We start from the raw sequence: 24,587 nt of genomic DNA, 5'->3' as shown, positions 1-24,587 counted from the left end.
AACCTGAGGGGCCATATCCCCAATTCATATTCAAATACAAATTTTCTTTTCAAACACAGTTGTCCTTGAGGGCCATGGTTTTAAGCTTCCAGAGCCACATGACGGACACCACTGTAGTACAGCATGTGGAATTAGCCCATTCTCCGCTCAATAGCCCACATGCTCAGTATAAGTGCTAGGCAATTGTCCTGTTTCAGGGCAGCAAGCAACCCTGCGTATGCTGGAGGAGGACTGAATCCTGCATAGAAAGAACACAGTTAACTTCATGTCTACTGTGTCCTCACACAGGGGAATTATTACTAACAAAAATTCCTGAAACCATTGCAACATGTCTTTCATTTTGCTCTAAATGAAATGGCATAGGACGTTGTGCAATATATCACATGGGGGGAGGGGGGCTGAGTTTGAGCCATACTTGTAATAGTAGCTATAAAGCAGAAGGCAAAGTGCTCTCCTAGTGTCAGATGCTTCTTATCTTACCATGGTATTTGGGTGTGAATAATTACATTGCAAACATTTTTGCATTACTTTTACTTTGATACACAATAGCATTCAAAGTGCTTAGAGTCAACATCTCTGAGTTCCTGAGTGCTCAGTAAGTCTTCCTAAAATGGCTGCTCAGTTTGGAGCTGAAACCAATTTACATTCTCAATCCTTGTAAATCATTATCCAGACTTCATCCAGGTATGAAATTATGCAACAAAAACATACTGAACTGGTGTGGATACTAAAACACCTTTAATTTCTAATGATTTCTAAAGTTCCTTCCTAAAGCAAACTATTTGTCAACTCATTAAAGGTGCCAGCCATTTCTGGAATCTAGAGACGCATCTGGCCCTGAAATCAAGCATTAAGCAGCACTTAAAGCAAAAAAGTGTCCGTTCTTTGTCGTGGCAGGACAGCTTGCATGCTCTAACAATCCCCAGAGTTTGTGTCGGTGGGGGCTTTTTGCTCCTGGCAGGTTTAACCATGCTGGATTGGCCTGTGTGGGAGGGGCCAGGCAAAACAGACACCCTGGTCTTCCAGGTTGGGGGAGGAGCTAATAACCCTGTCCCATAAAAAACAAAATATGTTACGGAAACAGCAGCAGAGAAATCAACCATTACTGTGTGTGATTGGCTTCAGGAGTAAATGACCTGTCTGACTGCCAGTGATGAAAGCCAAAAGGAAGCCACTGGCATGAAGATTGAAGTGCTCAACACCAAGACAAAAACCAAACTTGTTTTTTTGATTGTATAGACAATGTATGAAACAGGGAAGGTAACTCGGGTCACAGCAGCTACAGCTTACATATCCTGGGTGTTAGCGAGAGCCGATGGACGGGATCAGGAAGATTAACAATAGCGTTGGAAGAAACTTTGCTGTATTCTGGATGAGACGATGGACAACACCATGAGGGTGTTGCCATCCTTTTGAAGAAGGGAGTGGAGCATGCCCTGCTTGAATGGAAATCCATCAGCAGCAACCTTATGAGAGACAGACTGAAAGGGAAACACAGTAATATTACTCTGATTCAGTGCTTTGACATATGACAGTGATGAAAAGCAAAGGACAAATTCTATCTCACATTACAGGCGGAGATAGAGAGAGAGTACTATGCCACGACCTAACTATTGTCATGGAAGACTTGAATGCCAAATTCGGTAAGGACAACACAAACAATGACAGAATAATGGTGTGGTACCATGAATGAAAACAGAGAGAGGCTTGTTGATTTCTGTAATATGAATGATCTAGTCATCGGCAGAACCCTATTCTAATATGGTGAAATCCACAAGCTGACATGGTGTTCTCCAAAAGGCAGAGATGAGAACTAGATTGACCATATGATGATCAATGGCAATTGAAATTACTTAACCTACTTCCTTCTTCTAAAGTTGGCTTTGCTGTACTGTATGATCTGACCTAATGTTTATTGAACTCACTTGTCTTAAACACCACTCTGAAGTTCTTTACTTTGTTTCCCTCCCACCCTCACGTGATCGAGGCCACAGAGATCACACTTTCCTTATCTATAGAATAATAATATGCTACACATGGGTAATACCTTTACTCTAAGGATTGCCAAGCAATTGATAAACATTGATTAATTTAATTTAAAAAACTTCTAGCAAGAGGGTATTGTTTTTATGGATGAGGAAGCTGATTCATACAGTGGTTAAATGACTCACTCAAAGTCACACAGGAAGCCTAGGACAGAGCTGAGAATCCAACTCAGACCTTGCTTTAACCATATAACTGTCCTCTCTTTATTCCCCAGCCAGCTGTTCCTCTGCCTTATCTCTTGTATTTATTTTATTACTTTTATCTACTCTGATAATTATACATAATGTATTTTATTTATTATGCTTACACAACTTTTTATTATGCTGCATTGGTAATACAGTGCATATAGATAATGTGATGATGATTAACTTTTCCCTAATACGTTTTAATCTTTAACCATTTGTAGCCTTGATCTTCTGGTTCTTGCAATCTCATTTCTCTTCATGGATTTTTGGAAGCTTCCATTGCAGCTACATTAGAATATAGACTAAGCACTTGACTCTCCTCCACTTCCCTCCCATCGCTCAGTACCAAAAAGCAGGCATATAAATATTCTATCCTCAAAGATTTTCAGGGCCTTCCTGTCTATTCCAGAATCTAGTGCACATTCTCTCCCTTCATTTTTGGAGATGCTCAACTGACTGGCACTCTCTTCCATCTTCCTGGGCATATCGTCTCATATTTTCTATTCTACCCCTAGAAATTTTAATTTTCTTACTACGTGTATCCCTATCTCGCCTCCTTCTTCCATGCTGATCCCTCTACCTAAAACAGCCTCTTTGTGCTTATTTGGATACCTGACTATTTGAATTCTCTCTTTTCTTCTAGGTCTATGACACTCTTTCAACAAAATCCTACTTCCTGGGCCTTCCACTTTACCCATATTTCACCAGCCTTCCAGAAATTTGTTCATGATAACCTCTCCTCCCTCACATCCATGAACGTCACTTCTACTGCATAATATAATCTTATATACTTGTAGTTTGAACTGATCAAGTTCATAGTGGCTGTCTCATCTCCTAATGTTTGTTTCCTCTCCTTTGGAGTCTGAAACATGGAAGTCAGCTCTAGAGAGCTGCTTTTACCAAAAGAACCCACATTTAACAACACTGAAAGCAATGCCTATGAGTGCCCTTCTGTGAACTGGTTGGCCATGTGGGAAAAACATTGACAGTACTGTCTTAATTACTCAGCAGTTCTACCACACTTGCTAGTGCTGCACTGAAATTTCCTGTACGGTGAGCCATACTCATTTCAGGAGTAACCCTACCACAGAGACTGCCTGAATTCAGACACTAATTTCACTGGAGTTTTACCCGGGATTAGTTTGGCCCAGTCTGAATGTTTATTTTCTTGGTAGCTGAAAGAAATAAGAGTAGCCAGGGCAGAGGAAGAGAAACGAAAAAGAGAGCAAAACAAATAACGCCCCCCCAATAAGATACAGTATTTGGAAAACACGTTATTTTAGTTAAGTTGCATGCAACTAAAGTATCACTAGATGGCTCCAAATAGCTAGTGCACACATCTTTCAGTACAGCTGAAATAACCAGCCCTTATGCCACAGCAGTCCTGCCTGAATTTCTCCAAATCTTATTTGGTATTTTACACACATTGTTTTAAAAATCCTGAGTTGTATATACTTCATTATATTGAACTAAGGATACAGTAAGAACACAAAAGGGAATGCCCCCATCTATTTCACAATCCCATTTCCAGTGAAAACCGCTCTGTGTAAAATCTTAAAATCTTCCCCCTAATAACTCACAGTAGTAGGTTGAGAAGTACAGTAGAAATGTGATGCAAGATTCCTTTTTGCACAATGCGACTGAATAAAAGCTTCTATGTTAGAATGTCTGTCTTATTCCAAGAGCTCAGGAGTCAGCTGTTTCATACTTTCAGTGAAAGTGTCATCAGAAAGCTTGACATTATATTAAGCCAGTTCCCCTTCAGAATTAGCCTGAAAATAATGGATTAGCTAAGGGAATCAGACCAGCTGGTTAATGGAGGGGGCGGAATGGAGATGCCTGGGCTCTAATGAGTCAGTCTTGGGGAAAGGAATTCTCTCCCCTGTTCCTCCCCACCCCCAAGAAATAAAGGCAAGTCTGCAACCATCGCCTCCTCATGCACTCAGGGCTGCAGCTCACTATCCTGTCACTGTTACACCTGAAATAATCCCTAAATTAAAGGCCTCACCTATTTTCAAGCTGTTGCTCCATTATTAACTTCCTCCTGGGCCTACCGATTGGTCATATCACAGGCCCAGTAATGATTCCTTTCTATGTGATGTGTGTTAAGAGTGGTTTAATCCAGGAGATGTTAGGAATAGTGTTTGGAGCCATTAGTACTTGTGAAGCATCCAATATAGTACCCCTTGTGTCCAAAGTGGACGTGGGTTCCACATCACCTCTGGAAATACAGAGAAGAGGTTTAGGCTCCAACATTTCCTTGTCCTGGGTGAACTGCCTTGAAATGCACGGTATTAGGGTGAGAGTGTAGGGTTGCCAGGTGTCCGGTTTTCAACCTGGAACGCCTGGTTGAAAAGGGACCCTGCCAGCTCCGGTCAGCACTGCTGACCGGGCCGTTAAAAGTCCGGTTGGTGGTGCAGCAGGGGTTTGAGGCTAAGGCAGGCTCCCTGCCTGCCTGGCTCCTTGCAGCCCCTGGAAGTGGCTGGCATGTTCCTGTGGCCACTAAGCGCAGAGGTGATCAAGGAAGCTCTGCGTGCGGCCCGCACCTCCAGCGCTGGTTCCGCAGTTCCCATTGGCCAGGAACTGCAGCCAATCAGAGCTGAAGGGGCAGTGCTGGTGGGAGCAGCATGAAGCCAAGGCAGGCAGGGAGCCAGCCTTAACCCCACTGTACCACCTAACGGGAGTTGCCTGAGGTAAGCGTAGCCCAGCCGGAGCTTGCACCCTGAATACCCTGCCCCAGGTCAGAACCCCCTCCCACACCCAAACTCCCTCTCAGACCCCATACTCCCACCCGCACCCCAACCCCTGCCCCAAGTCAGAACCCTCTCCCTCCCAGAGCCAGCACCTCGCATCCCCTTCCACATCCCAACCCCTCACTCCGGCCCTGAGCATCCTCTTGGCTATTTTTCTTGGAATTGAAGAATTGTTTTCCTTCCTCCATATCTAGAGAGGATGGCTAGTCTGAACCTTCATTGACTTTCAAGGGTACTTCTCTTGCATTGTTTTTCACCTTTTTATTTTCACCTTCAAAGACCTTGCATCCTGGAGATCTCTGCTCAGGCTGAGGAAGATTGGCTATGGCCGCTCTCTCCCACGTCTCCCCAAATAGGCAGGATGGTTGTGTGATTAGAGTGCTATCCGCCAACATGCACAGACTTCCTCTGCGGCTTTATGCAAGTCACTTTGCCTGTGTGTGCCTCAGTTTCCCATATGTAAGATTGGGATAATAGAACATCCTTACCTCAGAGGGTATTAGAATATAAACATTAGAAAATGTGAGGTGCTTGGTGTGACGGGTTCGATCCCCCATCTAGGATACCACTTGATGTGCTGGGGTCTCACTGAGCCCGCCTGTTCCACCAGCATGGGGATCCTCATCCTGCTTATGCTGTGCCAGGCCCTCAGGCCTTCTCTAGTACACACACGTAAGGCCACACCCAGCTGCAGACACAGACAGAAGTCAGCTCTGTGTGAGAGAATTCAGTTCGGAGATTCACCAAGCACTCACATGCCCACCTCCTTTGGGGAGTAAACCCAAAATAATATTGTCTTGCACTACACAGAAAAATCTGCACAGTGCAAGCTCATAAAAATTTCCCTCTCCCTCAGTGTGAAGAGAGAGATGCACAGCTTCTCCCCACCCCCATATGAATTGCACAAACTAGGTTATGTTATAAACAAGAAATAAGTTTATTAACTACAAAAGGTAACTTGTATGTGATAATAAGGGATAGCAAACAGAACAAAGCAGATAACTGAGCAAATAAAACAAAACACACAAACTAGGCTTAATACACTCAAGAAACAGGTTACAAAATGTAATTTCTCACCCTCAATGTTGTTTTAGGCAAGTTGCAGAGTTTCTGTAGCTTAGAGTTCCAGCTGTTTGTCTTTACAGACTGGACCACCCTCTTAGCCTGAACTCAACCCTGCCTTTCCCTCCAGGTGTTTTTAGCAGTCTTCCTTCCTGGCAGGCAGTGGAGGAGAGTGAAGATTAACCCCCTCCCCAGCCATACCTAAGGCGAGAATCCTTTGTTTGGTCCCCATCCCCCCTACAGTGGAAAAGTACCAGCAAGTTAAGACTTTGTCCTGTACCAAGTGACAGAGTCACTTGACCTGGCTGTGTCAATGCAGCATCCCAGTAATCTTCTCAGGAAGGAGTAAGATTAGCATTTTCAAAGTTCTATTGTTCTCATAAATGGCTCATCCAGACTCTTTGCCTCTTGTCTGGTGGGTGTTTCCCAGGTGAAAACACAGTTATAATTGTTACATATTTCATAATCCTAACTGCAGATACAGAAATGATACAGATACACAAATTGGAGAGCCACATTCAGCAAATCATAACCTTTCCAATGATATCTCACATGACCCATCTTGCATAAAACATATCGTAGTTATGCTATATTCATATCATAACAATATTTCTATGAAGAATATGGAGTGTAACATCACACTTGGATGTTACGGTGATGGGGGCCATACAAGTACCTTAGAGAAACAGTAAATACTCCAAGTGATCGTTTTACTGTAATTTGTGGAGCTTTCGCCATCCAAGGGTTGTGCACAGGGACAAACGAGACAATAGTAGGAGTTGGAGAAGAAACATGGAACATAGCTGGGTGAAGGGGATGATTGATAGCAAGAAGATAATGCAGAACAGCTTAGACAAAAAAGCCCTTAAGCCAGTCCTTTCTCCAATAAAACTCCCATTGATTTCACTGGAGATTTTGTCAGAGCAAAGTGTGCAGGATCGGGCACTTCAGCTGTAAGTTTCTGAGAGGAAAGACCTTGCCTGTCTTTTTGTCTCCATTTATATCTTTGGAACATGGGCAGAGAGTGTAAGAGGCCAGGGGAGGCTAAGCATCCCCAAACAGGATCTCCCCCTGGAGGCGTGCTGGCCTGCTGCCTTTGGAGTGCTGCCACTGAAAGGACATCTGGGCCATAGCCCTGCCTGAGCTTTACCATGAGACCCCACAACTGCTCATCCTCTTCCACTATGTCCTTGACCACACTGCTCCTCTTCCCACCCCTGTTCCACCTTTCCCCCCTGAGATCCAGCCCTCACTTCTCCTCTTCCCTTGAGGATCGCGCCACCAACCACTCGGGGCAGAGAGGCGCAAGCAGTGGGTGGGGGGAGGCCTTGAGGGAGGGGGCAAGGAGGCATGAGAGGTGGAGTCTCGGGGAAGGGAGCTAGGCCTGGGATGGAGTGGGAGTGGAGTGCGGGTGGGGCCTCAGAGTGGAGCAGGGGGTGGGGCCATGGTCCAGGTGTTGGTGGCTCCCCACTTCTAGGGAGCTTCTGGTGCTCACGCCCAGCCTCCCCAAATGCAGGAGTCACGCACCACCCATGCTTTGGAACTATGTAAACAAACTACATGCTAGATGAATGAGCAAATAAAAGGTTTACGTGATTTTAGGAAGAGAAGTGAAATATAAATAGAGAATAAAAATAAATATAAATATATCCATTCTTCCTTTGATTGAGTAGGAAGAGAAACTAAGGCGGTTAGTAGTTCTCTAATATTTGGCAGTCTGGAAACCACCCAGTGCCCTCTTAAGTCTCAATGGATCTCCTTTCTAGAGAGTCATGGATGTGATTATAGTATTCTGACAGGGTCAGTATGGCATCACTCATGGAATAACTAGCTAGAAGCAGCCCACAACTTTGGGCAATGCATCTGAGCTCCATTACATGGTAAAAATGAAAGAGCTAAGGTGGCCCTCAAACCTCAAAATGCAGTGGTGTCCTTAAGATGGCTTGATTTTATTAAGAAGATCTGACTTAAAAGAAAAATGGTAAATGTGTTCTGTTTTTCCAAGGGTAATCCTCCCAATGAGCCTGAATTATAGCTGTCCACTTCACCCTTTGGACCAAATTATGAGCTGAAGAACTAGAGCTAGATTCACAAAGAAACTTAGACATGGTGATGCTGAGTGCGACCCCACTTAATGGTTAGGCAGCTAGAAAATTACTGGGATTCACAAAGCCTGGGTGAGGCACCTAGGTTCCTTATAAAATGAATGGGGAAGATTGGAGATTTAGAATAGGATTCACAAAAGCCAACATGCTAGGCAGCTCTCACCTAAGCTAGCCAGTGGAAGATGCCAAGATGAGGGATGTGTCTTAATTTTTTAATGTAGACCAGGCCTAAGTCAGGCTGCAGGGAAGTGCCTCCCTCTGCTTGGGAGTCTCTTTGGATTATTTATACCTGCCTCTGGAAATTTCCACTACATACATCTGATGAAGTGGGTATTCACCCACGAAAGCTCATGCTCCAATACATTTGTTAGTCTATAAGGTGTCACAGAATCTTTGCTGCTTTCAAAGATCCAGACTAACACGGCTACCCCTCTGATCTTTGGATCAGATGCCTGAACCACGTATTTATTCACAGTGGAACACCTTCAGCTGGAGAGACTGAAGGAGCTCCACATCAGAATATCCCATAGCCAAATGGTTAGAGCAGGGGTAGGCAACCTTTGGCACGAGTGCTGAAGTCGGCATGCTAGCTGATTTTCAGTGGAACTCACACTGCCTGGGTCCTGGCCACCAGTCTGGGGGGCTCTTCATTTTAATTTAATTTTAAATGAAGCTTCTTAAATATTTAAAAAACCTTATTTACTTTACATACAACAATAGTTTAGTTATATATTATAGACTTATAGAAAGAGACCTTCTAAAAATGTTAAAATGTATTACTGGCATGTGAAACCTTAAATTAGAGTGAATTTATGAAGATTTGGCACACCACCTCTGAAAGGTTGCCAACCCCTGAGTTAGAGCATGCACCTGAGAGGCAGCAGTTCCCACTTCAAATCCCTTCTCCTCCTCAGGCAGAGGGGGGACTTAAATTGGGGGGAGGTATTCCATATCTCAAGTGAGCATCCCAACCACCCTAAAAGTTATTAGGGAGCTGCTCTTTCCCCTGCTGTCCTTTATGTGCACACTTACTTACAGGAATCAGATCTGGTAGGCGAGGCCTGAGCTAGCTTACCATATCAGGCCCTGCCAGCAACTTGGGCAGAGGAACATCTGTCTTATCCTGGTCTGTGCATTGTTCTGGGCTTAGGTGTCTGAATGCCTGCGGTGAGAATGCAGTGTGCATATCCAGAGGCAGAACTGTAAGTGCCTCAGGAATTTTTACTCCAGAAATTTAGGTGCCCAGTGACTTTAGGTATCTAAAGAGTTCAGAGCAGCTGAGTGAGAGCTTTGTAAATCACAATTGGGCCTGATTCTGGGATTTAGGTGCCTAAAATGGCAGTTAGGCGCCTATGTCCTTTTGTGAATCTAGCTCATATTTTCTGCTCCCCTCCCCTGCTCTCCAAAACCCAACACGCGTAGTTGTGCATGCAGAAGGTTAATTGCACATGAAAATTGGGCAGTAGCATATTCAACTACCCATCTGTGTGCACAGATTTGGATTCTGTGAACATGTTTTGCTTCTAGATCCATTTTGCCCAAACCGGGCCCTGTAAATGTTGAAGGACACACACGGTACATCCAGGAAATACACTCCATTATTAGGTATGTTCAGAATTCTCATTTCCTTGGAGTCTGATCCAAAACCCCATCAATTTCAATGGGAGTCCTTCCATTCAGTTCAGTGGGCTTTCAATGAGGCCCTGGAAAGAACATCTCACTACTGAGCTGCATACATGCACACAGTACTGGGACATGCATAGCAGCAGTGAAGGGGAATTTGCTTCTGTGTTTTTCTGATGCAGTTTTTTGCATGGGAGTAGAAGAATCAGCTGCAAATAGACGTTTAACTGAATGGCACTATATTTTATTTAGGACACTCTATTAATTTGCTTTCTATTAAGTACAGAGAAGGATGAGAAAGGAACTGTACAGAACCATGATATTTCTTCCTCACTGAAAGATTATTGTTGTTTTATTTAAGTAATTGATAGTATGTATGTGATTATCAATGTGTGAAAGTAGTGCTGGACTGTAATTAAGAAAGTGGTGTATTATGCAACTTGAAATATTGATTTTGCTAACACATGGTCACGCTTCTTGAATTATTCATGATATCTCTCACATAATAAATTAAGGTATTGAAATATTTGCCTGTCTTTTTTTCTAAGAGGGAAAAGATTCATAGCAGCCCTTTGTGATACTGCATAAAATCATAAGTAGAGTAGGCTATAAAGTTTGGCTATGTAATTATAACCTTTGCAGTTTCAGAGTCCCCAGTTAATGATATATGATCATGAAGGAGTTTCTGAATTGGTCTGGTCTGCAGATATGTCAGTGTGCACCTTTGTTCTGTACAGCTTGAATATATGCACCAAAAAAAAAAAATATGGACATCTGCATGCAAATTTATTTCCTACCAAAGGCACCGACTTTGTCCTTTCCTAGGGTTGTGTGTGCTTGACCCCTGCTCTACCCTCACTCCATCAGGCCCCATCCCCACTCCACCCCTACTCCCAAAGCCCCACCCCCGCCTACTTCTTCCTGCCCTGCCACATCCCGCTCCTCCTGTTCCCACCCCTGCCTTGCCTCTTCCCACCCTGTTCTGCCCCTCCCCCAAGCACATCCCACCCTCACTCTTTCCCCTACCCCCAGCACCTCCTGCACACTGCTAAACAGCTGATCCATGGTGAGTGCTAGGAGGGAGAGGGAAGCGCTGATTGGCAGAGCTGCTGGCAAGTGGGAGGCACTGGGGAGGAGGAGGAGAAGCTGATGGGGGGATGCAGCACATTTTTTTCCCATGGGTGTTCCAGCCCTGGAAAACCCACAGAGTCAGCACCTAATAATAATATTCATAACAATAGAAATGTATAAAGTGTCTTTCATCTCACTGGTTCCCGAAACACTGCACAAATTTTACAAAGACAAATAGCCTTTCACTCACTGCTGAAATGCAGCCATCTTTGCAGTGTTTAACTACGCAGGCCCATATTCAGCCTGTATTGATATGGGATCTCAATCATAAAGTTCACGTGGTGGAGTTTGTATGAAGTATGTGAAGCAGCTTCAGCCTTCTCTTCACGTTTGCAATAGTGCAGCATTACCACCCACAAAAGGTGGTCAACATTGGCTGGGGAGTAGGGAGGTCTAGGGGAGCCAGGGCTGAGCTATGTCGGCACATTCCTACTGATTATGGGGTCACAAGTAGGAATTAAAGTTGTCATTCCAAGGGGAATCCTCTCTCTCTTGCAGAGAGATGCCATTGAAATGGGCTTTTTGCCAGCGTCAGTGAATCTGGCTCTGAGTCTGCCTGAGACAGGTACACATTAGATGCCAAAGGCTATTGAGCATAATAAGTAAATGGAGCCACAAATATTCAGAGCAAAATTCAGATAATAATCTGAATGAGTTTCAAAGCTGCTGCAATTTGCACCATCATCTGAGCCCTCTCATTGTGGCAGTAATGCCAGCTCAAGCCAATTTAGGCACAGGATAAGGGGGGCAGAAGGTGATGTGTTACAGCATCTTAGAGTCCCTGCAGTGCACTCACCTTTCAGTTTGACCCTCAGATTGCTAAGGTTAAAGAACAGATTATAAATCAGAGCGTAACAATTCATGTGATAATTCTGCTCGCCTGAGGATAGCCCTTCAGATGAAGATGAATAAGGGCACTAGGAAACATGGATATCTACCAAAAGGTTGATCCTTGCTCTTGCAAAATATCAGGGTGTTAATACTTAACCTGTCTTATGAGAAAGTACAATATTAAAACTCTCTTCCTCTAGAACTTATAGCTACAGTAGGATGAATGAGAACAGACTATCATGGTTTTTGTGTCCTGTAAAGCAGTGAGCACTGGCTAATTTTTTCAAGCCGGGTGCCTAAAGTTAGGCCTTTAAATCCCTTGAGGCACTGGAATAAAAGTAGATAGATTTTCAATATTTCTGGAAAGTTGCAGCTCCCACTGACTTAGAAATGCTCATCTCTTTTGGAAATCAGGCCACTTGTATCTAGATGATGATATATGCATCTAGAAGCCCTACTTTAGACACTTAGTTTTAAAATTCTGATCATTCTTCTTAAGTTATTCCTGGAGGTGCTTTTGCATTAGCAAAAACTCATTTTTTGACGTTTTTATTCTCAGCGGAACTGTTGAGCTACCAGCTGTATGGAGCTCTGTAGAATACAGAAAAGCTAGTGATTCCCAGCAGCTCAATGGGTAATGGAGGTTTGAGAGAAGAGTCTAAAGTGGCAGCACATTAAGCGAATCATATTAATGGAGGGGAGGAGGACGCTGCATTATCTGTGGAGGAAAATTCATATTTTATCTTTCCTTTTCTGAAGATGGTAGTTTCCCAGAAAAGATAACTTGTAGCATATATTCGTCATTTTATAATTACCTGAAAATCAGTGTAATACTTCACAATATCACTCACTATTTGAACCTTTGATATGCCCTATTCCAGCTACAGAGCCAAATTTATCCCAGGCAGAGGGGCAAAACCAGGCCTGAATTTGCCCCCAAAGAATGAAGCTTGAAAAAACTACATCTGTTAAATGTACACATGTGATAACAGGTGTCTCTTGCCAGATTTTCAAGACTAAGGTTCAGAGGACATTGTATATTATTGCTACTCAGACTTAAAGTTGGACTAAATGAAAAAATGAGACACTGGCATCTGAAGTAGCATAAGGTGGGGTCTAATGAATTTGAGTTTCAAGGGATGCGTATGTATTATCACAATGAAGATGATTATCTACATATTTCAGATTTTTCTTTAGAATCTATCCCTGCTCTAGTAAAATGCAGGACCTTATTTGGGCTCTGTGGAAGAGCCATCATCGCCTAATGAAAATAGTTCCATGGTACAGTACAATTTCTCCTGAACAGATGAAGGGATAAGGAAGGCTGTCCTCCCCCGCAGTGTCCCAGGATAGCACGGATCTCAGTCTTTTTGATTGATTCCAGTTTTTCCAAGTGACTTACATAATTTAATCATGCTACATGATATACCTGCATATATACCTCAGCTGGTTAGCAGCTAGAGTTCTGTGCTTCTAATAAAACCTTAGACTTCTTAAAGAAAAATAATATAGGGTTTAGTTAAAAAAAAAAAGAGGAAGAAAAGTTTGCATTCATTTTCCCAGTACAAGAATCTGATAACCCCTTTTCAGCTAACTCTTATTTAGCCTTTTGGGGTCAATTCAGATGTGCCAATAGCATCTTGTACTGGCTCATTTGGCAGTAGGCTAGATGTAATAGGGTCTTTATGAGACCGTGTGCCTGCTAAGGAATGGATTCCTGTTTGGTCCTATGGTGACTTACCATCTCTGTAATGATGAAAAATTACATGAATAGAGTGAAGTTGGGGTAAGACACAACTGAATTCTAGATTATCCAGCTCTCTCAGATCGCTATATTTTTTCATTTCATTAACATCTCTCTTTACGGAACTGGCAGCATAGGCTGATGGTTACACACGTGTTATGTTGCAATATACTATTTTAACAACATTTAGTTTCACAACACAGTTTCATTTTGGCATAAAAAGAGGAAGAAAGAGTCTAATATGGTGTGGTTCTAATAAGTCAGTTATAAATCCTCCAAATCTCCCAGGGACTTCCCTTTAATTCTTCTGAGTAATGGAGAGTGAGAAACAAAATACATGTCAACTTTGCAATGTGAAAAAAGCTACATACAAGTGAGCTTTTAAACTATCTGGAAGAACTACAATTTTTCTCTGTATGGTCATTTGCTGTTGTATATCTTCTGTCTCTGGAAAGCAGCTAAGCTCTTGAAGGTAAGAACTAAAAGACATATACTATACAATTCTTTGTAAATATTTTTCTTGCCTCTACACTTGGCTTGTTAGTGTCTGATTGGCAATCACATTGGTAAAATCCAGATAATCTTTGTTTGATTGGCATGTGGATAGTGTAGGTTTTCAAGGATTTTACATAGCCTCTGTGAATGTCCACATGCAATTTCTGGTTCCTTCAGAAATCGTAAGTATATTACAAACTCCAGTCTAGTATATCTGCCTCCAGAACCATGAGTCACAATAGTTAGTCTTTGATGTGGCTTAAGGATATGAAAACATAGTCACTCAGATCCTGTGTAGGCTCTTGGTACATGACTAGGGCTCTAGGCACTACCATAATACAAGTAATAAAATAATAATAATCTACATTATGTAACACTTTTAAAGCAAGTGTAATTGAATGTGCTGCTTTTATGCTGGTCATACCATTTTTCATTGATGTGTGTGTATGAGTTAGGAAGTTATCCAAGCAACAGTTTAGAGGTAGAGTACTGCATATGCAGATTGTTTTCCCCAAGTAAAAAATGGATATTGTATATCTGTGTCAAAAGGTTTAGAATTTTTCTGAGCAACCCAATTATGGTTAAAATAAATATTACCCGTAGGACCTTTAATCCTTGCATTTTCTAGACTCACAGCAAATTCAGGAGTGCGCACGCGCACACATAAACACACACACACACACACACTCTCTCTCTCTCTCTCTCTTTCTTGCATTTAGTCCTCAGCAGATGTAACCCTATCATTCCATGGTCAGGTTCATGCACTCTCCTACTGTTCACTCTTCATAACATGGCAATAGTTTCAATAGTAATGTACTGTAGCTCTTTCTCTGTCCCCCACTCCTAGTAAGTGTAACACTTTCAGTGACAAGAGCATGAATCTATTTTCCCCTGCTCCAATTACTTCAGATGCAAAATATTAATGAATTATCACAACATGGATACAGCTTTAAAATGCACATACAAAATCCACAAAGTTAAGACTGACTAACCAGAGATTTAAATTTGCTTATAAGAGAGACATGCAGATGTGTAGAAACAAAGATTGTATCACTCTAAATTGTCTAGGACAGGGGTACTCAAACTGCGGGTTGCCAGTGGGTTTTAATGGGGTCACCAGTGCTGGTGTCAGACTTGCAGGGGTCCTGGGCCGGAGTTGAAGCCTGAGCCCCACTGCCCAAAGCTAAAGCCAGAGCCCTCTGGCCTGGAGTTGAAGCAGTGCTCAGGTTTCGGTTGCAGCCCTGGGCTGAAAATCTTTGGGCTTCGGTTTCACACTGGCAGAGTTAGTTATAGGTAGGTTGTGCCATGATTGCCCATTATGGAGGTGGTTTTTTTTTTCACCTTCCTCTGAAGCACCTGGTATTGACCACTGTCAGAGACAGGTTAGTGGATTCGAGACAGCAACTGCCCAATCCAGAATGGCAATTCCTATGTTCCTTTGTACCCCTTTTGTGCAGGCAAATGCATGTTCTGTATAATTTAGGCAGCTAGTTTGGAAGCTTTGGCCCATATAATTGTAATCTAGACAAGGAGAAGATTCAGAGGAATCATGATCACAGCTGGCAAACACCCTCAAGAAAGTTATACACAAGGGAAGAAAATAACTCCTACCTTTAGGTGGCAGTAGGCAAAGGAGATCGTGTCTGAGGCTAATGAAGACAGGTGTTTATTTGCTATTTGGAAAGGTTCTTAGCCATAATGGCAACAGAGCAGTATAATGAACTCCCAATAGAAGCACTTGAGGAACAGTCATGGTAAATATTTAAAAACAGCTTGTGACTGGTTGGATCACAGAACCCCCCCGGGAGCTGCCACCTGATGTGCTAAGACTACTTCTGCCACTGCTTTCCTGTTCTGGCAGTTTAGGACTTCAGTGCCCTACCTGGTTTGAGCCAGACCCACTAGCCTGCTGCAAACCCAGGGTCTGAACCACATCCCCTAACAGCTGTAGGCTTCCCTGAAAGCAGCCTACAGAAGTGCTCTTGTCTTTAACAGTCAAATGCCCAACTCCCAGTGGGGTTTAACCCCAAATAAAACCATTTTACCCTGTATAAAGCTTATACAGCGTAAACTCATAAATTGTTAGCCCTATATAACACTGATACAGAGATATGCACAGATGCTTGCTCCCACAGGTATTAATACGTACTCTGAGTTAATTAATATGTAAAAGGTGATTTTATTAAATACGGAAAGTAGGATTTAAGTGGTTCCAAGTAATAACAGACAGCACAAAGTAAGTCACCAAGCAAAGTAAAATAAAATATGCAAATCTATGTCTAATCAAACTGAATACAGATAATCTTACCCTCAGAGATGTTTCAGTAAGTTTTTTCCTCAGACTGGACACCTTCCAGGCCTGGGCACGATTCTTTCCCTGGCTCTTGTTCCAGCTCAGGTGGTAGCTAGGAGATTCTTCATGATGGCTCCTCTCTCCCCTTTCTTCTGTTCCATCCCTTTATATATCTTTTGCATAAGGTGGGAATACTTTGTCCCTTTCTGGGGTCCAACCCCCTCCTTCTCAATGGAAAAGCACCAGGTTAAAGATGAATTCCAGTTCAGGTGACATGATGACATGTCACTGTAAGATTTCAAGCCTTCATTCCTCCCAGCCTGACTCACCGGAAGGCTTGCCTGCAAACAGAGCCATCCACAGTCAATTGTCCTGGTTGATGGGAGCCATCAAGATTCCAAACCACCATTAATGGCCCACACTTTGCATAATTACAATAGGCCCTCAGAGTTATATTTCATATTTCTTGTTTCAGATACAAGAATGATACATTTATACAAATAGGATGACCACACTCAGTAGATAATAAACTTTGTAATGATACCTTACAAAAGACCTTTTGCATGAAGCATATTCCAGTTACATTGTATTTACTCATTAGCATATATTTATAGAATCATATAGAGTGCAACGTCACACAGCTTTGCTATAGGACTTTTCAGATGCAGAGTCTTGCAAAATGTAATTTAGAGTGGTTGGCCCAGGGAACCTTTTCTGACCTGAAATAAAGACCAAATTGGACAAAAGGTGTAGGGGACTGGAAACTTATTGGGGTTCCCCATGGACAATTTGTACAAGACTGTTCCATTGTGTACATGTTGGGTGGTGGAAGGGGGCAAGTTACTCCTCATCAAATGAGCAGGAGCAGGGCTTAAATTCTCATAGAGTATTTCCCAGAGCTCCCCGGGGCTCAGGGCTTCTGTCCTGTGGGTTTGAAAATATTGATCAGAGCTTTGCTCTGGACAGCTCCAGCTGAATTTAAGCCATGAGCAGGAGGTTCAGTTTCCTAAATCTGGGAATGTCAGGGAATCCACCACAGGTGTGGCCATCTTCATGGAAATCTTATGGCTCCACTCTCTTTCCTGACTCTTCCTAGCCCCCTATGCATCCTGCCAGTGAGGCCTCCACAGATACTGCACTGTCAGGACTCCACTTCCAGCTATAGCTCCTTAAGATGGGAATAGGAAGTAAGAGTGCCATAAGGCATAAAGGTAATACTGATAATCACTATAACTTTTGTATAAACTCCCCATAGGGTGGGCCTTTGCTCTACATCCTCCCACCAGGATCCAGACCTCATGGAAGGGCTTCTCTGAGTCCTAGAGGGTGGGAGAGGATTTCCTGAAAGGGATCCATAGGATTTTCATACCTCCCCGTCCCCCCCTGCCCATGAAGGGAGAAGGGATTATTTGCACCTATGATTCTAGGAAGCTTTGTGTATGTATAGGGAACATATAGCTGTTCCCTATACATAGGGTATACATATATACACATATATACATATATATACATATAACCCTATGTTATAGGGTTATAACAAAGCTGGACTCCAGAGACCAAACAGCATACCTGTAACATTATTTAGGACTGTACTTTGGGACTTTGCATGCCCATATGTATTTGCATCTGTCCCTTTCTAAAAGCCCCATTCCACATATCCTTTTGCCCATAGCTGTACTACATTCCTTTCACTTTCTCTAGAAATTTTCCACCTCACTCAGGCTTTTTAGGGGACAAGCAGATTTTATTATTACTCTTCTTATATATATATATTACTCCAGGCTCTTGCTTAGCCTAGGCCAGGCAGTCAGTTCAATTCTATATAGCTTCTCTATCAGCTATGCACTGGGCTCTTTGTACACACATTGCCATCATCTCCAAGCAGTGGATCTGCCAGTCTGAGAAAGCCTATGATATTTCTGGGTTCTGGGCATTTGTGCAGAGGCTCACTGTAGTCACACTAACTCTAGCAGCATAGATCAAAGGTCGACTCTTCTCTCCACTGAAATACAGAAAATACCCAGGTTAAGGCAGATGCCAGGGATTTGGGTTTAAAAACCAAAAAGATAAAGGTAATAAAGAATTTATAACAGGCAGTGCTTCTTTTATTCCTCCCCAGTGCAAGCTATGCTAGTATTCCTTTAGAATTTACTCAATCACCATATTAAAAAATAACAACCAAGCAAGGGAAAAGTTCAGCAGCCCTGTCTCAGGCAAAACATGTCAAGAGTAAAGACTGTGAACTAGGCCATCTGCTCTGTCTGTCCCCCTTGGAATGAAACATCCATGTGAATTTTTCAAGGGAGAACAGGAGAAAAATGAACTGATCTAAAGAAGCATGAAATCCTCATCGCTCCAACTCTGTGCAATCTCATATACACGATCTCTGTACATTTGGGACGCTGTGGTGTGCATGTGTATTGGAGGCGGGAGAAAGTGGAACTGGGAATAACTGTTCTTCCCTTACCAAAGAAAAAGCACCTTCAGGAAATAATGCTGATCCTTTCCACATGCAAATTCCCTCTATGTGGCCAGTTGTCAGTAGTGAGACTATGGAAACCTGCCTCTAGCTGAACGGATGGGCAGAAGATGTAGGGGATAATGTGAATGTATTGAGCTTCTGTGTAAATGTCCAGGCCCTCAGAATTGCCACTCACCTCAGCACGATTTCACTTGAAGGTCTGGGAACATCTGCAGGCTGAAAGGGAAACAATCCTCTAAAGCCCTCTCAGCCAACTAGATTTTTCCAAGTACTCTGTGGGTCTGAACTTGTTCAGTTTCATGACTTTTCTGGGTTCCCCCCATCAACACTGGGTGTGATCTAACCCTGAAAATAAGAACTACAGAATTTGGCCAAAGAAATGAAACCAGCAGTTTCAATTCCCTGCTACATCACTTTGTGATAGAAGAATGGTACACCTGGCAGCTGGGAAAACAATGATGACACATGCTACATAAACTAGGCACAGACTATGTACAATTATTAGAAATGGGATAGATCATGTAATGTAGTTTTACTTGTTTCTCAGTATTTACACCAAAAATAAGTATATGGGTCAGTATCACAATAATTCCATCTTTGCTCTGACCAAAGTTAAAGCCAACACACTACCCTTTCCTGTGAAAGACTACAGGAGAGAACTATTTTGGCATCTCCTCCTGCTATGAGGGAAGCAGAATTTATCTGGCATCTGCAATAGATTTTCATGGCTCTCTTAGTGTGGCTAATAAATAAAGTATACCAGCAGCAACTAATCCTAAGGGCAATTAACCCCCCGATAGGGTTTCTGTAGCTGTTTAAAAGGAAGGGATGCTAGAAACCAGTCATCTGAGGGGGCAAGGTGTCCTCTTGGGAAAGAGATCTCCCCCTCTCTGGAACCCTCCATGGACACGAGTCCATGTCTCTTCCTGTGTTCTGCTAACCACAGTTTCTGCAGTCACAGGGCTGTGGTAAACATGGAGTTGCCACAGGGAGAGAGGACAGCCAGGACCCAGAGTCCCTAACATATTTATGTAGATATTATCTCCACACATAGATTACCTTCTGAGAAGCCCTGGATGAATTGCTTTCTCCTCCCTGCTAACTCGGAATGGGTTCTTGCTCTGATGGGCCTGTTCTCTCCTGCTGACAGCTCCTTTCTGCCTCAGTTTCAGAGGATGGTTCCAGAGCCAGGACCAGGATATTTGTCCAATATGTATTGCCACATTTTGCAATGGCTGCAGTAATACAAGGAACGGCTTTTGGAGGAGGTAAAAGCCCTATCACACCTGCCAATAATGAGCAACAACAACAAAGTTGGCATGTAGTATCCCATGTGCCAAATAATGATACCCCCTTTCCTTTCACAGTTTGTATAAGCATTTTCCAGTCACTTGTGTGCTCTCAGTTCCAGTATTCTGAAACTGTCAAACTGAGAAATATCTATAACAGGTGTTCCTGCCTGTGGAGACAATATCTATGCCTATTACATTTTATAATTGGATTAAATATTAAATGAAGAGTTCTACACACTACTAAAATGAAGACTTTAATTTCTAACCAATCACTTGGTAGTTTTGTGATAAAAATGATTTGAACATGTGAAATCTGCTTGATAAAACTCAACTTCCTCTTTGCTATACCATGTGAGACTGGTCTAGGACCCGTTTCTTACAGGATATTTTCCTGTCACTTGTTTAGAAAAACTGATGTATAATTATGAATAATTATACTGAAATTGAATGATCAGAGTGCAGGGATGCTGAACATTTGCTGATGCATAGCGATGCATGTGTCTCCCAGTTACGCAGTACTATGCACTCCGACTGGTTTCTAAGTGTCTGATTTCAATAATCATTGTATGGCTATTTTTCTGTAACTATACTGTGCGGCCTAAATTCTTAAAACTAGCCAGTGATTTGGGATCCTTGATTTCTGGGTGTCTGATTGAGACAGTGTGACCCTGTCAAGGTTCCTTCCCCACTCTGAACTTTAGGGTACAGATGTGGGGACCTGCATGGACGCTTCTAAGCTTAATTACCAGCTTAGATCTGGTATCGCTGCCACCATCCCCAAGCACTACTTTTCTTCCCTGGGTAGTCTTGAGAGACTTCACCAATTTCCTGGTGAACACAGATCCAAACCCCTTGGATCTTAAAACAAGGAGAAATTAACCATCCCCTCTCCTTTCTCGCACCAACTCCTGGTGGATCCAGATTCAACCCCCTTGGATCTAAAAACAAGGAAAAAATCAACTGGGTATTTAAAAAGAAGGCTTTTAATTAAAGAAAAGAAAGGTAAAAGAAAACCCTCTGGGAAGATTAGCATACCAGCTACTCTCACAGACAACAGATTCAAAACACAGAGGATGTTCCTCTGGGCAAAAATCTTAATACACACAAGAATACCCAAATCTGATAATTCCTTTAATGGTACCAAGACAAGTTACAAAGCAAATAAACATAAACCTATTTATCCCTTTCTAAAATTTACTACTCTGATAAGAGGCTGGTTCCTTGATCTTTTTCACTCCAGCTGAAACTGAAACTCTAAACAAAGGAAAACTTCCCTCCTTCCTTTTGAAACATCTTGTTCCCCCATTGGTTCCTCTGGTCAGGTGTCAGCTAGGCTAGGTGAACTTCTTAACCCTTTACAGATAAAAGAGGCATTAACCCTTAACTATCTGTTTATGACAGACCCCATTTCCAGAACTGCTGAACATCCAAAACTCCAACCAAAGAAGCTGTGAGTACTGAGAATGTCTGAAAACCAGGCCCTAGCTGTCTCAGTTTGGGAACTCAAAGTGAGCATTCTGATTGGCTGATAACCATTATTAGTCAGTCTAAGTACAGAAATTTGTATAATCATAGATTATTACTGTTGGAAGGGACCTCAGGAGATCATCTAGTCCAACCCCCTGCTCAAAGCAGGGCCAATCCCCAAATAGCCCCCTCAGGGATTGAACTCACAACCTGGGTTTAGCAGGCCAATGCTCAAACCACTGTATAATCACTATATGGTGGGGTTTTTAAATTAAAAAGCAACCACGAAAATAACAATTATTCAGCCCGAGAAGAAGGAAGAAATTACACTCAGAACATGAATCTGAGATCCACCTTTTCCAACTGTGGCATGTGAAGGCCTCCAAGTTTTGAAATAAATCCCATAGCTTGAATGTGCATGGAGAATGGAAAAAAAAAATCACCTTTTACAGCCACCTGCTGAAATCAATACACTTTCTGCAGAAACTCCATAGATATAAACCACAAGCCATTGCACAAAATACCCTTATAAAACAAAAACACAGTATATTGCATGTGATAGTGTGCATAAAATTATTTTATCTGATTGGTCTAACATAGAGGTTCTCAAACTGGGAGTCAGGACCTCTCAGGGGGTCGCGAGCTGTCAGCCTCCACCCCAAGCCCCGCTTTGCATCCAGCATTTATAATGGTGTTAAATATATTAAAAAGTGTTTTTAATTTATAAGGAGGGGGTCACACTCAGAGGCTTGCTATTTGAAAGAGGTCACCTGTACTAAAGTTTGAGAACTAGCCACTCATTGCATTAACTCAAGCCATTTAAAAAGTAATAAACTCTCATGCTAATAGCCTGATCTAAAGCTAATCTATATGCAAACAATAACAGATTTTCAGGGGGAACATAATCAATACAAAAGTCTTTTTACAAACAAATGAACTATTTTCCTTTTCTTGTTGTTTTTCTGTTCCATCTTCCTGTTTGTTTATTCCAATTACGATCATCTAATTTAATCTTTTATGTCTCATTTCCTCTTTTTTCAAGAATGTTGTCAGAAGGGTATCTTTGTGGAATCCCCTATTTTTGTGACGACTTCTTGAGTTCTAACCTCTACAGAAAGCGAGCAGCAGAGGAGAAGGTGCATGAGATGAGCTCCACGTGTGGCTTTACCTATTCCTCCATGGATGAAACACAAGGCAGAAGTCTCTTTCAGAGGTGCAGGTCTGTGGGCAAGTTCTTTTCTTCAGTCCATTCCAAAGGAAGCAAACACAATGGAAGACAGAAAGAGACTTTACTGCAGGTTATTCAGAGCACGGAGTTTGAAAGGCAAACATCTCCAGTTGGGGATATGTCTGGAGGATCCACAAGTAGAGATACCTACCTGGTTCCTTCTTCTTGTAAAAGCATTTGCAAGAATTACAATGATTTGCACATTGCTGGTGGCCATGTGATGCCTATCAGCTCAGTAACAACAGATTTTACCTGTGACAGTGGGATAGGCCCATTTTTGGAGTCATCAGAGATTCCTCCGCCTATGGAATCCATGAGGATGCCACCCAATGACCTCATTCGCAAGCCCATCCAAGGGTACTCGTCATGCTGGCGATTGACCAGCATAATGCAACACCAGCAGCCCCTCTCCAATTCAATACTGAATGATTATCTAGAGCAGAAAGTGGTGGAGCTGTACAAGCAATATATCATGGACAGCATGGTCAACAGTGCATCCCCCACTCAGATCCTGGCCTCTGAGCTCATCATGACCAACGTAGACCAAATCAGCATGCAGATATCAAGAGAGAGGAATATGGAGACCACCAAGGCCAAAGACATGGTCATTAACTGCCTGTTACGACTGGCCAGTGGAAAAGTATCTAGTGAAATAAGCACCCCAAGTTTGCAAATTTCGCAATAAAGCAGCATCAGTGTATAGACTGATGGCATTAAGGTGCTCTGCAACTAGAAAGCTCACAGGTTTTGTAAATACAAATGTAAAGTTCTCAGTTTAGTACTTTTCTGGTATCATTGAATTAAACCCTGTTATAACGAATAGTATTGTTATTTGACCAATTTTTGTTGGCCAAAGAGAAAAGCCTTCGAGCTACACAGATCTGGTCCTGAAGAAGAGCTCTGTGTAGCTTGAAATCTTGGCTCTTTCATCAACCCAAGCTGGTCCCATAAAAGATATTACCTTACCCACCTTGTCTCACTAATATCCTGGGACCCACAACAACACTGCAAACGTTATTGTTATTTATAATTTGTACTGTCGTTGCACCCAGGATCCCCAGTCCTGCTAAGCTCTCCCTCCTGCTTGGAATCTGCCGTTCTATCATTTGTAGGGCCCAACCAAATTCACGGTCCATTTTGGTCAATTTCATGGTCATAGGGTTTTTAAAATAGTACATTTCATTATTTCAGCTATTTCAAGCTGAAATTTCATGGTGTTGTAATTGTAGGGGTCCTGATCCAAAAAGGAGTTATGAGGAAGTCGCAACGTTATTGTTGGGGGGGGGGTTTGCAGTACTGCCACCCATACTTCTGCACTGTGGCTGGTATCGGCGCAGCCTTCAGAGCTTGGCAGCTGGAGAGCGGTAGCTGCTGGCCCAGAGCCCAACTCTGAAGGCAGAGCCATCACCAGCACCAGTGCAGAAGTAAGGGTGGCACGGTATGGTACTGCAACCCTTACTTCTATGCTGCTGCCTGCAGAGCTGAGCCCACAATCAGCAGCCGCCGCTCTCCAGCTGCCCAGCTCTGAAGGCAGCAGCGCAGAAGTAAGGATGGCATGGGATGGTGTGGTATTGCCACCCTTACTTCTGCGCTGCTTCTGGCTGGGCACTGCCTTCAGAGTTGGGTGCTTGCCATCAGCCACCACTCTCTGAACACCCAGCTCTGAAGGCAGTGGAGAAGTGAGGGTGACAATACTGCAATCCCCCTAAAATAACCTTGTAACCCTCCTGTAGCTCCCTTTTAGATCAGGACCCCCAATTTGAGAAATACTGGTCTTCCTAGTGAAATCTGGATAGCATAGGGTAAAAGCACACAAAAGACCAGATTTCATGGCGGGAGATCAGGTTTCA

General features: G+C 42.8%; 1 protein-coding gene across 6 annotated transcripts in view; it reads left to right on the top strand.

Moving 5' to 3' along the window:
* Positions 1 to 23,923, top strand: part of C1HXorf21 (chromosome 1 CXorf21 homolog) — a 110,741-nt gene extending 86,818 nt beyond the window's left edge. For 5 of the 6 annotated variants that reach the window (XM_030575349.1, XM_030575341.1, XM_030575358.1 and 2 more), the window contains one exon: positions 22,552 to 23,923. In XM_030575349.1, the coding sequence (XP_030431209.1) occupies positions 22,553 to 23,422 (870 nt within the window). In that variant the 5' untranslated portion in view covers position 22,552 and the 3' untranslated portion in view covers positions 23,423 to 23,923. Of the gene's footprint in view, positions 1 to 13,714; positions 13,953 to 22,551 lie in introns of those variants that run through there. The other variant, XM_030575368.1, reaches the window with a different exon arrangement.
* The last annotated feature ends 664 nt before the right edge of the window (positions 23,924 to 24,587 follow it).

Source organism: Gopherus evgoodei, chromosome 1, assembly GCF_007399415.2.
Source record: "Gopherus evgoodei ecotype Sinaloan lineage chromosome 1, rGopEvg1_v1.p, whole genome shotgun sequence".
Classification (NCBI taxonomy): Eukaryota; Metazoa; Chordata; order Testudines; family Testudinidae; genus Gopherus; species Gopherus evgoodei.
Note: the sequence above shows the minus strand (reverse complement) of the source record. Positions and strands in the feature narration are given on the sequence as shown.